At 33.3% G+C, this 13530-nt stretch overlaps 2 protein-coding genes across 2 annotated transcripts; both read right to left on the reverse strand.

Annotated features, from left to right (window-relative positions):
• Positions 1 to 1450: 1450 nt before the first annotated feature.
• Positions 1451 to 4474, reverse strand: LOC140812561 (ras-related protein RABB1c-like). The gene is made up of 6 exons (XM_073170856.1): positions 4223 to 4474; positions 3611 to 3750; positions 3047 to 3129; positions 2282 to 2486; positions 2107 to 2175; positions 1451 to 1771 (listed from the first exon to the last, which is right to left on the reverse strand). Exons 1-6 carry the CDS (start codon positions 4428 to 4430, stop codon positions 1679 to 1681), a joined length of 798 nt encoding a protein of 265 aa, XP_073026957.1. The 5' UTR covers positions 4431 to 4474; the 3' UTR covers positions 1451 to 1678.
• A 1713-nt stretch (positions 4475 to 6187) lies between these two features.
• Positions 6188 to 8634, reverse strand: LOC140811972 (E3 ubiquitin-protein ligase RGLG2-like). The gene is made up of 10 exons (XM_073170112.1): positions 8581 to 8634; positions 8186 to 8383; positions 7892 to 8117; positions 7689 to 7802; positions 7423 to 7600; positions 7236 to 7341; positions 7020 to 7147; positions 6793 to 6940; positions 6654 to 6710; positions 6188 to 6563 (listed from the first exon to the last, which is right to left on the reverse strand). The coding sequence occupies exons 2-10, from the start codon at positions 8363 to 8365 to the stop codon at positions 6477 to 6479; spliced, it is 1224 nt and encodes a 407-aa protein (XP_073026213.1). The 5' UTR covers positions 8366 to 8383; positions 8581 to 8634; the 3' UTR covers positions 6188 to 6476.
• Positions 8635 to 13530: the final 4896 nt, after the last annotated feature.

A 13530-nucleotide genomic window follows, 5' to 3' on the forward strand; every position in this document is an offset into this window, starting at 1 on the left:
ACGCATCAAACATGTATAAGATCGGCTTGCCCATCTCTTTGCGGGGATGGAGATCACCATTTTTGTGGGAAAAGATTACCAAAAACGGAACCATAATACGAGACATGGTGCTTCGCCACTGATATTTAACTTATTATATAAACGATGGATCATCAAATCTCTAGTCTGGCCTTGTTCAAACCAACATCAAGAGGCTGATCGATTGCGAAGCTCCAAATGCAATCTACCGGTTCTAGATCATCAACTTGGAACAATGACCGCAAACTGTCATCATCAGACTTCTTACAATACAAATTTTGATCATGGGCCGGAGGAATAAGTAGATTTTGTGCGCATGATTGATCAAGATTCGATGCCAAAGAGCTCGAAACTTCTTCGTCTATGTAATGACATGGTGCAAATGTATCTTCCGGCTCTTCGAAGTACTCGTTCCCTTTATAGATCACGCCCTCTTTCAGCCAGGGAAAATCAAATACTCCTAAGCCATCCCCGAAATCATAACTCTCTTCTTTATGCATCAAATCGTCCAGGACGCTAAATTCGGATTTCTTCCCTTTCTTGGATTGTTTGTTGTCTTCTCCATGATCTCTTGTCCTCTTCCTGGTTTGTGTGTTCTCTAGCTCTCCAGGCTGATCCATGTCTTATTGCCGCTGTCTGAAAACAAGAAAATAATAAAGAAAGAGACGTATAGTTACATGAAAATGTTTATATTTCAAGATTAGATTAGATGAAAGTGATGAAGAGAGGAGGATCTTTATGGCTGGCTTCTGTTGTTTGCCTTGTCTTTTTATCCCTTCTTTTGGGGCCAATTTTCATGGGAGCTGTGTTGGGTTTGCGTTTGCTTCAAAATGAAGATCGTTTTTTAGTCACACGCTATGTGATTTGAAGCTAATTAAAACCGTTTTCTGGACACATGGAGAACGAGGGAGTGCAAACAATTACACACCGTTCAACCTTATCTCCTCGCATCTCTTTCTGACACTGTACCGTGTGTGCATACAACTGGATATCGATGAAATTTGGCATAACAAAATCCCACATTTACGGTTCTTTCCTCCCTCGGGATCTCCTCAGTCCCTTTTATACATACAACCTTTGGACGAGACAGATCGTAAAAAGAGCTCGTTTTGCGCTCATACATACTTTCTTTAAATAATTTGTTCGAAATTTTGCCATACACCAGGCCCAGATAATTCTATCAAATTAATATGCTTTGCTCTAGTTATGAAGGGGTCAAGGGACCTTCTCTATTCTGAAGGGGTTTAAAGGTCTTTCAAGTTTTTTTTTTGTAACAGACACTATATCTTTAACCGTAATATTATTAGATTTGAGCGAAAAAAATCACCATAATCCGAGTGTCTCCACGTGAGGAAATAGACAAATATTTTGAATGCATTTGTAGCAGTCATCATATTTGATCGAATATACGGCCCACACTCCATATCGTACCAAACAAGGGAAACAGAGAAAACTTGACCATATATTACAAATTTAACAGAGCTTGCTTCTAGTTTGCAGCTTGATACAACACTTTTGTACAATGATTGAGAGTGCACCGTCGAATTCATATTCGAGCAGAAATGAGAGCAAGAAGGAAATGGCAGGAAGCTAAAAGAAGTATGCACACAAAATGTTGAATTGCTTAAAAGAATATTTCACTAGTGCTTCCAAATATATCTCAGCCGCAGCAACCTCCAGCTTGAGATGAAGAACCTTCCCTCCCACCAGATGGGCCAGGTATTCCACCATAGCCAACTTTTATTCCAAAAGACTACAAAATAAAAGAAATTATTATAATTTCTTGCAAATAGATATAGATTATTAAGTACGAGTAGCGCAACAAAAGAAAAATCATGGTCAATGAAATGTTTTAACGGCAAGTGGGGGCAAAAATTTTTTTTTTTAAAAAATTTGCTTGATAGTATACATCCTAATATGAGCTATTTGAGGGTGAAAAGACATATTTTGGTTTGTTGACTGGCAATAAAATCAGAAGCCACAAATTAGAGCCATTTGTTCTAGGATGAAAACACTACAGACGTTCTTAATCAAGATATACAAAAGGAGAATGATAGAACTCATTACCAAAAGGAGAAAGGAGCTAACCTCGTTTGACACGTCAAAAACCCCATCTTGGATTTTCTTATATATTGTTGCAGCTGTTTTTATAAACGCCTGTAGATAATGCTTTGTGAATGAAAATAGAAAAAAACAGAACGGATAAAAAAAGGTGCATTGTACAAGGCATTAGGGTGTCCAGTTTCCTGAACTGATTCATCACCTCCTCAACATTTTGAGCAGTTTTTGCAGATGCTTCCATGAAAAGTAATCCATGTTCTTTTGCAAACTGTTCTCCTTCTTCAGTGCTAACAGCCCTTCTGTGAGCAAGATCACACTTGCTTCCTATCAAAATTACTGTCATGTTAGGATTTGCATGCTGTCTTGCATCTTCTAGCCAGCTAGCCAAGTGATTAAATGTTTCCCTCCTGACATGTGGTAAAGGAAAGAACCTTTCTTAACATCAAGTACACTGAAGTTGGAAAGGGCTTTTCACAAATTTTTTATTGGCTCAACCCCTCTCGCTTCATGATGACACATAGTGATAGAGGAATAGTTGTAAAGGGGTGGTAGTTCAATTTTATCAATTTTATCTCTTAATATTTCTACTATATTAACTTCAGTGAAATATGCTAGCAGGCAATCATATGAGGTGAAATGCAAGTATTACGTGCTGAAACAAAGGTGCTCAAACTATCAGTCGTTCTTGACCACCTTCTGTGTCATCAATTCCACAATCATACATTAACAAGACCATGAATATAGTCTTTAGCCATACTCATGCTAGACCAAAGCTTTAAGTTTAAAGAAGACCTTAAAAAAATCAGAAGAAATATTATAGATCATCCATTATAACAAAATATGGAACTCTTCCACAGAGTTGCAACCTTTGGAAGTTGGATAGTGTTCTTTTTTGGGAAAAAAATAATCAAGATAAAAATCACCAAGTCTCTGTACATGAAACATTACACACAGATGGAAGAGCTACCTGGTGATATCATAGACCAATAGAGCACCAGCAGCTCCTCTGTAGTAGGACCTTGTGATGGATCTAAAGGACTCCTGTCCAGCCTGAGAAATTGATCTAACTTAGATACAGGAATAGAATAATGATCCTTGGGATTACCAGCTTTACAACTTTCAGAAAAATCATTCGCAAACCTATACATAACTCAGTTTCAATTAATGAACAACCAGTAGGCATTAGCAAGAATTCCAACAAAATGCAGTTTCGAGATCTGGGATGAACTGGAAAAGCTATTTGAATACAAGAAGTTAAAACTCTACAAGGTAAGGTACTCAACATGTATAAAGAAAATCTGCTTTTTCTAGAACTCAGATTGAGATTGTATTCAAGTTATTTAATCGTAATAATATTTGAGTCTCCACGTCTTTATAACATCATTAATCTTTAGTATCATCTTATTCGAAAATGTTGAATTTAAAAGCGAGTAGTAACAGCATCCTAGTAAACCATCACAATAATAGACAGAAGAACATGGTTGCTACCATTACAACTTTATTTTGCATGGTTTCTGAAATTAATATATACCGTGTCCCATATTTGAAGCTTGATGGGCTTAGAGTCAATAGTAATCATCCTCGCTCCAAACTCAACTCCAATAGTTAAGTCATGCACCGGCTGGAACCGCTTGTCAGTAAATTGAAGAAGAAGACATGATTTTCCCACTCCTGCACAGAAAAATGCTGTCTCACTGGAATTTTACTCAATCAACCATCCAATGTAGCTCGAACATGAAACACCAATCAATCTAGTTGGTCGGCTTATTGGGCCCTTTTCTAAAAACCTTAAAACAGCCAACTCCTACTAATTAGCTTCACTTTACATTAGATTAGGTCAAACAATTGATATCTGAAACAAAGACTAGAACTTTACACGACCCATCTAATCTAATCTAATCTAATCATCCAAACTTTATCTATATTGTTCTATTTCAAGAAGAGCAGATCACACCCATAAAAAAAACTCAATCTTCCTCAAATATCAAACAACATCATACAAGGAAAAATAAACACTGATAAAGAGTATCATATTCCAATTGTACTAAAACAAAACAAACCTCGAAATAACAACGATTTTAAAAAAAATTATAGAAATCTAGAAACGGCAAAAAGAAGGAGCAGGCCGAAAAGCAGAAATTACCCGTATCGCCGATAATTATATACTTGAAAAGATATGCGTAAGACATAATTTTTTCGAATCTTGAATTGGAACTTGGAATATCTGGATCGGGAAAGAGACGGAGAATCTGGAATTCGTGAAAGAGAACGTAAAGATTATGATGAACGAGGAAAGAGTTATGATTCGCGTATTTATTCACGAAGCAAAAAAAAAAAGTCAAATTCAACATGATTGTCGAGACGTTCTAGCGAAGCACAGATGCTTGGAGAAGTGTTTTTTTAAAAAAATCAATAAAAAAATATTAAGAATTAAATTGTTTTTTTTTTAAAAAAAATGTTAGTAGAAAACACGTATTCACATTAATTATATTTTTAAAAATATATAGATATATTTTTATAGCATTTAATGTTATTCAATAATTATATAAATAATAATAACAACCCCACCTATAAAAACTAAAAGTTTGATCATTGTTATCATATATATACACATCTATTTGTATTAATTTTCTTACTTTATTTAAAAGGAAGAACAGATCATTTTGGCTTTTCAAGAATAATACCTCTTCATTTAATTTAATAATATGTATATAAATTATTGTTTTTTAAGCAAATAATAAGTCTACTGCATATTTATGTTAACAACAGTAGGAAAAAAAGATTATTATGTTAGAGTATAAATGTGGCTATTTTTTTAATCAACTAGTGGAAAAATTAAGGAATACTGCAAATTGTTTGTCTATTGTGGTTTACTTTAGTTGTGTGATTGGTATGCTGTCACAGTCACACGTTCCATCGTCATAAAAAAATATCACATACTCGTTTTTTATATTGCATTTTATATCATTGCTTTAGATTCTTTTTTGAAATAATACTATCGTCATATAATAAATTTCAAGCATTGTTACATTTGAAATTAATTTTCAAATCTTGTATATTGGTCTATTAGGTAAAAACATTTTCCATATTTGATTATTTACACACACACACAACCCCACAATTATATGTGATAAGATCAATCATTAATGAATTATTGCAAATTATCTATAAATAAATTACTACAATTATCGCTTCAACGGAAGGACTTATTCCAAACCTTAAACAAATAATAACTAATCACGGGGTTATGATTTTTAATTAACAAGGGAGGAGACGCTAACGACGTCGGTGCAGCCGACCTTTTTCCTCAATCTCTCGGCCGATTTGACGATGTCGGTGCCGCTTCCTATCATCACCACTTGGTTTTTCTGCTGTCCGTCTCGCGCTAGTGATTCAACACCTAAATAACAAAGAAGAAATTATGGAGGATAATTAATATAAAAGATATAATTTACATTACAATAATTGAACATTTTAAAAAGGGTGGCTATTCTTTTCATCAAAATCAGGAAATTGAAATGAATTAATGCTCATTGGAACTAAATTATTGAATAACAACAGTACTTATACGTGAGAAAAATTAATTTTATACTGCAGACCATCTTTGAATTAATTTAAATGAAATAATTTTGACTAAGTTCGAAACTTGGAGATGAAGGAAGGGTAAGGTATAAAATTATATAAACCAGACAATTCTATTCTATTTTTATTTTTTATTTTCCAGGTTATTAAATTCACCTTCACTTGGTACCTTTATCTTGAGTCTTACTGAAAGTTGCTAGTTTTTTGTGTGATGTCGTGATGCATATTCCTTTGATTATTTTGCATTGATGTTCGATGAAAATCGTGTTATATGTCTGAAGATCAGTTGTGCTTCCAAGAGGTTTTGTTGATGGATATCGCGATTTTTATTCATACATATTAATTAACGCATCACTTAACATTTTTAAAATCTGTTCGTTTGATATTTACTTCGCATATTTCTATTGCTTCGAACTCTTAATTAAGTATTATTTTTTTCCCTACTAAATTTTATCATATGTTTTAGTTTTAAATTTTTAATTAAGCCAATAAATTGATATATCAGCCTATTTTGCACACACAATAACACATCTGCGTTCCAGATTGATATAAAAGTTTGCACGCAAAAAAATATTACAGAAGATTTAGAAAGTCGGACAACAAGGCTGTGTATTTTCACACAACACACACATGTATCCTTCCTTTCCTTTCGGGGAGACAAAAAAGGGGAAACCTTTGAGAATCCTGGACGCATATGATAAAGAGTAAAGACTATATAAACGTAATATACACTCTGTTTAAGGTTCGCAAGCCATCGCAAAATCCACACCGTGTCAACCCATATTTCTTGAATCTGAACATCGGAACTTATAACATCAGCTGGATGAGAGTCTGATTCTATTGGTTATCTCCATCGAGCAAACGGGGCACCAGTGAAGATCCGTGCTACACTCATAGCATACCTGCACATGCACAAAGTTTATGTACTCAGTGATTTGAACATTTATATATATCCTAACAATGCAATCTTTCTGACTCACTATTTTGCTTACCGTATGTCCACATCCAAGTGCGACTTCCCATTTGTTCCCGTAGCAAACCGGGCAGTTCTGCGGGGCATCAGCAGAGTAAACTCAGGATGAAAGATGGTAATAGATGGATGTGCTAATTTATATTATGCGAGGAATTTACCATGGTACTGGGGGACGGGGGACAGTAAGCCGTGGAAGCTGTTCGAGAGGAGCTGCTCGTCGTGGGGGGGTACAGGGGAGCATACTGTTGCCTATAGTTTGTTGATGGAGGGGGCAATGGATCTTTTGTGATATTACCTCTCCTCTTGCTGCGGAATAACGAGCGGTTAGTCTCAGGCGATGCATTTGTCAAAGCACGAAAATTGCTAGAAAAAGAGAGACATGTACCCCAATAGTTGAAGCTCCTGTGTTGCCTTGTATTGTGAGGGGATTTCCATTAATGCCCACAGGGCAAACTCTGTTTCCCGCTGAGCTAACGGGATGTCTTTCGACATGATTTCTGTAAAATTAACAAACTGCATCCTAAAATGGGTGAATTTTCTGCTCCTACATATATTCAGTACATGATCATGTTTAGAAGTGGTGATTTTGGAAGTTTTTGACCTGAATATTATCAAAAGCTCTGGCTGGAATGTTGTCGTCGAACTCTTTCATTGTGTCCCATGGCCCGTCTCCAACTCCAACGACGATTATCGACAACGGGTACATGCTGCAAGACAGACAACAACACAAATAAACCAAATATTGCTTATCTAGCTAGGCCAAAAAAATCCATTTTCATTTCAAGAACCTTGCTTTCACAATCGCATCGGTTGTGCTGTTCTCTTGAGGACTAAACTGCCCCACTCCGGTGTCAACGCTTCGTGTCACCTGCCCGTCAGCTATGATCAAAAGTACGTGATACTGACCACCACTGCCATCAACTATTCCGATTGCGGTTTCGATTATCGGGCCAAATGATGTTGGTCCTACACCAAGAAAGTCAGTTTAGGCAACCCAAAAACTCAAAATTCAAGAAACTGATAAAACATCGTGAGCCCATATAAATCCGTCAACCTGCTAACTTAATGTCTCCTACAAGCTCTCTGTATCGATTCAACGCCTCCTCGAATCCATAGCAGGGCCGATGGTTTGGATAAAAGCTGAACACATCTCGATCGTGGGTAGTTACTGCAAGAATCAATCAACATATATATTCAACACTGCTTATCAAATTTCATGGCAAAAGAACTGTTATATATTTACACCGACACACATACCGTCACCAAAGCCGAAACAAGGAATGAGATTATCCTCATCAAAAGTCGAAAGAGTTCTTCCAATAATGGAGATGGCGTGCTCGTATGGATTTAAGTCATCCCCAAGGTGATGAAGACTCTTCCCGTCGAAAGACTTCTTCCCCGTCCATTCATTGCTTTTCGTGAAGTCAATGGCAACGATGAGATTAGAGGATTCGAGACCGGAATCAACAAGAGCTTGTGTCACCTGAAACATAAATCAAACACGATAAATACTCAAGAAACAATTAACTCAAGTGATATCTGATAATTGACCTGTTCGAGAGAATTATAGTCGTCGTGAATTCTCCTATACTTTTTGTGAAACTCGGTCACTCTGTCAGATTCAGAACTAAAGTAGCTTTCTACATGAGCATGACGGGGAGAAGAGCTCGAACGAGATCCACGGCTGAACGAATCATGGCGTCTTGTGCTGCTGGATGGTTTTGCACCCATGCCGTAAAATATCGAAAACTGCTCAATGCAAAAAGATTCCAGTCAGCATCGATCTAATACATAAGCCATGATTCTCCGAAATATTTTGAAATCCACGGATGCATGAATCAAGATTTTTTCCTAGTTCATGCATTCTTTGAAAGTGTAGCACCAAGTTAATCTCCGATCAAATTAAATTAAAGGATTTTATTTTCCTTTTTCAAAAACTTTCTTACCTGAGAAATATATAATGACGATGGAAGGAAAGAAAGATAGTAGCTGAGGGGACTTTAGGGAAATTAAAACCAGAAGGGAATGGATGAACGATAGCCATTTTTATGCCTGAAAGGTCACGTTAACTGAGAAGTTGACTTCTTTATATATATATGTAGCCTCACCCAAATGAGATATATGATACTCAATTTTTAACTTTCTTGATTGAATTTTCAACTTTATATAAAACTATATATAAATTCTTTTCGTCAACGTCGACTTGATCATGCCGGTTGAGGAATAAATACTGTTTAAAAAATTCCACCAACGGAATCGCATGCTCAATAATTAAAGACAATAGCTAAATTAATTTCGTCGAATTTGGCACCAAACATCAACCAAGTCTTGTCAGCTACTTCTTATAAGCTAGGTTCCATAGCTGTTGGAAGTTTCTGTAATGAAGAACTGATCACCTTAATGCATGGTGCATGGCTATTTATTCAGTATTTACCAGACTGTCCTATCTTGCACTAAGTCTGTAAGATTCCAACCAATTTGTTTTTGGTATTTTTTTTGTTTTAATTTGGTAAAATACCAAGTACTAGCTATTTGTGAAATAGCTAGGGACCTAGCAAATTAAACGAGCATGCAGACAAGTAATCTTTTAATAACTAGTTCAAACCAGTTGAGTGGCGTTCTTTTATTTGGCAGATTTTCTTGGTGGGTAGGGGAAACTGGATAAACTGGAAATCAGTACCCATGACCAGGAAATTCCTCTTGACGGTTGCATTATTATTACTATCGTTACTATTATCTATAATTAGCATGGCATAGTTTGTTACACGAGATAAAAGGAATGATGTTTGGTATCTTTTTAGAAAGTCCATGTTAATATCACGAGCCTTTGATAAATAATTTATATAAAGATAAAATATCTTTTCTATTATGTGTGATAATTTTACTTTAATGATAAAATACACTGTAAATGATTTAATTGCCCTCAATTTATAAAAATCTTAAATCATATCTTCTCTCATATCATATTATATAATATATAAAATTAGGTAAAAATAAATAAATCATACAAGCACTGTCGGCGTATGGACAAATAAGAAATATGAACTCAAGCAGCAACTTTGAAATCATAATATGATAAGGTTAATTTTGTCATTACAATCTAATATATAAATTTAATCACTCTTATATGTATTATTAAATTTTTTGATGTCACGATAAATTTTTTTAAAATATTGACAGTAATCCCTTTAAAATTATAAATTATTCTATTTTCATTTAATAAAATATGTTATATATATATATATATATATATATATATATATATATAACATATTTTATTAAATGAAATAGAATAATTTATAATTTTAAAGGGATTACTGTCAATATTTTAAAAAAATTTATCGTGACATCAAAAAATTTAATAATACATATAAGAGTGATTAAATTTATATATTAGATTGTAATGACAAAATTAACCTTATCATATTATGATTTCAAAGTTGCTGCTTGAGTTCATATTTCTTATTTGTCCATACGCCGACAGTGCTTGTATGATTTATTTATTTTTACCTAATTTTATATATTATATAATATGATATGAGAGAAGATATGGTTTAAGATTTTTATAAATTGAGGGCAATTAAATCATTTACAGTGTATTTTATCATTAAAGTAAAATTATCACACATAATAGAAAAGATATTTTATCTTTATATAAAATTATTTATCAAAGGTCCGTGATATTAACATGGACTTTCTAAAAAGATACCAAACATCATTCTTTTTATCTCGTGTAACAAACTATATATATATATATATATATATAAGTATATTATTAAATGTATGTATTTTCTTATCACTATCATATTTATTTTCAAAAATTTGTAGAACTATTGAAATATCTATGTAATTTTATCCATATTTTTGAATTTTTAAATGATGATATCATTATTAATATACAAAACTATTATAGAAACACATTAGATTAAAATAACACGAAAAACAGCGCATACATTCTGTATGCAAAAATTCTCTAGTTATTATTAATAACCCACTTGTAATTATGCCCATCAACGACATGTTCAATGATTAATATTATCATACCCATTACTCACAATCCCCACCCAAATCAAAGATATATATTATAATTATACAATCGTTTCTGTCCAAATTGATCTAGTAGGTGAATATTTGATCAATAATTCATAACCAGCACATTTCTCCAACGAATTTGTCACACTAAACTGCAAGCTATTGTGTTAATCTGAAAATTTATCTGATGGATACCAAATAATAACTACTTGATTCTTACGTCATAACAAAAGAGAGTTTATTATACAATCAAATCTTATTGATGCAATTCACTTGAATACCGGAAAGCTTTTCCCCCTATCAAAAATGGGGCAAAATTGGCTTTGTTAAAATTATTTTTTCCACATTCCATTAAGACAGATTAATTTATATATTTTCGTTTCTATTTAAAATTTTGTCCTAAACAACCCTATAATTTATAAATTATATTCCAGTTATAATGATGGCTTTGTTTTGAATCTACATCTTTGTATTATGATTTTTGTTGAGGCGCGTGGCGGATAATCGTCACTTAATTAAGCCCAAGGCCCATTTACCTGCCCCTATGTTAGCCATATCCCGAACATAATCAAGCCCAAGGCCCGTTTACTTTTGCCCCTACAGGCCCACAACCTGTGAAGCTTTAATTCACCTGCCATGTTCTGGAGCGATATTAAAGTTATTCACATGTTATCAATGAAATGCTATAAAAGGGATTATTATATCAAATATGAGATGGGATTTTCTCATTTAGCTGGTATATACAAAATTTTAATTCAAGGTTTAGTAATGAAAATATTTAAATGCTTCAAAATTAATTAAGTTACAAAAATAAAAAAAAAGTTAGCTGCAGCCGAAACCAAATTTTGTCTAATTAAATGACCAGAACCCAAAACAAGCAAATTTACATGGCTAATTTGGTTATTTTCCCTTTTAGTTTATGATGTAACTAACTAATAAAGTTGACAGAAATAAAAATATAATAATTACCCAATTTATCAAAGTTTTATTAATGAGATAATTAATATATGAGTGATGGGAGTGGATAGCTCTAATTATTATGTAACAATAATTAACAAGTAAAAAAAGCAGGAAGAGTGAAAAAAAAATTGGAAGTTAAATTATTTTAGCCATTCAAATTTAAAGCAACTTAATTTTTGTAAGTTGGACTTTGGAGTCATGGTCCTAGTTAAGCTGGTTCCTTTATATTGAATTGAATTAATTGAATACTAAAGAATTTGATCAACTTGCACGTTATAGATATTCTTCGTCAAGCAATTGTGGTACAGAATTTGATTTCTTCGGGGTCATGGATTCTACCATTTTATTCTTATTCCTAAAAACATAGGATTTAAAAGATTTCAAGTAATGTTTTGACTCATGGGGTGACACGACAAACGACGCGTTATATAGAGATGATAAATCAATATATATGCTCATAATCATCTGTTCTAAATTGTGCTACACTTTGTTGAAACAAGCTAGATTTACACGATATTTATTACGCTAAGATGAGTAGGTTTATTGTGAGAACGTCTCATATCTACCATGAAAATTAATACTTTTAACATAAAAAATTAATATTTTTTTATAAGTTGAATAAAGTTGAATATTATTATCACAAAAATGATTTGTGAGACGTTCTAATAAGAATTTTTATGAAAATTTAACAGAAGAAAAATATGTAACCAACTAATAACTCGTCTTTTTACACGTAACCGTGCCAATTAAATCCGTCCCAAATCACATGCAAGTCAATATTTGGATGATAATGATTTACAACCAACTTGTTTGCATGTAATCAATGGGAATTCATGTAGAGGGGCCTTTAGAACATCGGGGCACACCATGGCTAACTTATATATCCTAACTCATGAGCTCGCACGTGCCCTCACGCTACCACACGTGTATGTATGGTACGTAAGTGCACACGCGAAAAAAGTAGATAGCGAAATCTAAGTTCCGTGCCTTGTCTCACAGTGGCAATGGCATATCGGATGTTGGGCCTTGTTTGCCTAATTTTTAGAGAACATTTATGTTATTTTTAAAGGAAAAAAATTATTCATTTATAAGATTTATCATATTAAATAAAAATAAATGCATAATTCACATGCCAAGTAGTTGGGAAATCTTGGGCATTTTCAATTTTTCAACAATGGTTTTCTATGAAAGGGAATTAATATTTAAATATTTAATTAAGTTTTCTACGGAATATTTCGTCTTCGTTTAAATAGTAGATTTATGAATATGATTTCTTTTTTGTTTGGATATATTCATTAATTCGGGTATCAATTTTAGAATTTAAAGTTGGTCCTCACGTTGATCGATATTTTGGATTTTGCCAGTGAAAGAGCGATAATCGTATCCACGGAATTTGTAGCATTCGTTTTCACTTATGGTCCAATCGCCTTCAATTACATAAATTATTCTAAATCAAATATATAAGGTCCCGTTTGGTTGGGGGTCTTTCAACTATGTGGCCAAAATCTTGTATCACCAATAATATTACGTCATCACATTTAATATTGAATTAGACTCACTCCATCGGTTTCATTTTCATATTTTAAAAGGCATAATTGTTAGTCTGAAAATAAAGGTTAATAACAATATAAGTTTAGGTGATAAATCAAGAAAGAAAAACCTTTTCCAACAAATTTAAAAATCTAATGAAAAAATTAACTACACAAAATTTTTGTGTTTTTAAATTTGACTTGATGTGCTAACCAAGATTGAATAGGTCTCTTGTGAGACGGTCTCACGAATCTTTATCTGTGAGACGGGTGAACTCTACCGATATTATAAAAAATAATATTTTTTCACGGATGACCCAAATAAGATATATGTCTCACAAAATACGACCTATGAAACCGTCTCACACAAGTTTT

The sequence above is a fragment of the Primulina eburnea genome, chromosome 14 (assembly GCF_022965805.1).
Source record: "Primulina eburnea isolate SZY01 chromosome 14, ASM2296580v1, whole genome shotgun sequence".
Lineage (NCBI taxonomy): Eukaryota > Viridiplantae > Streptophyta > Magnoliopsida > Lamiales > Gesneriaceae > Primulina > Primulina eburnea.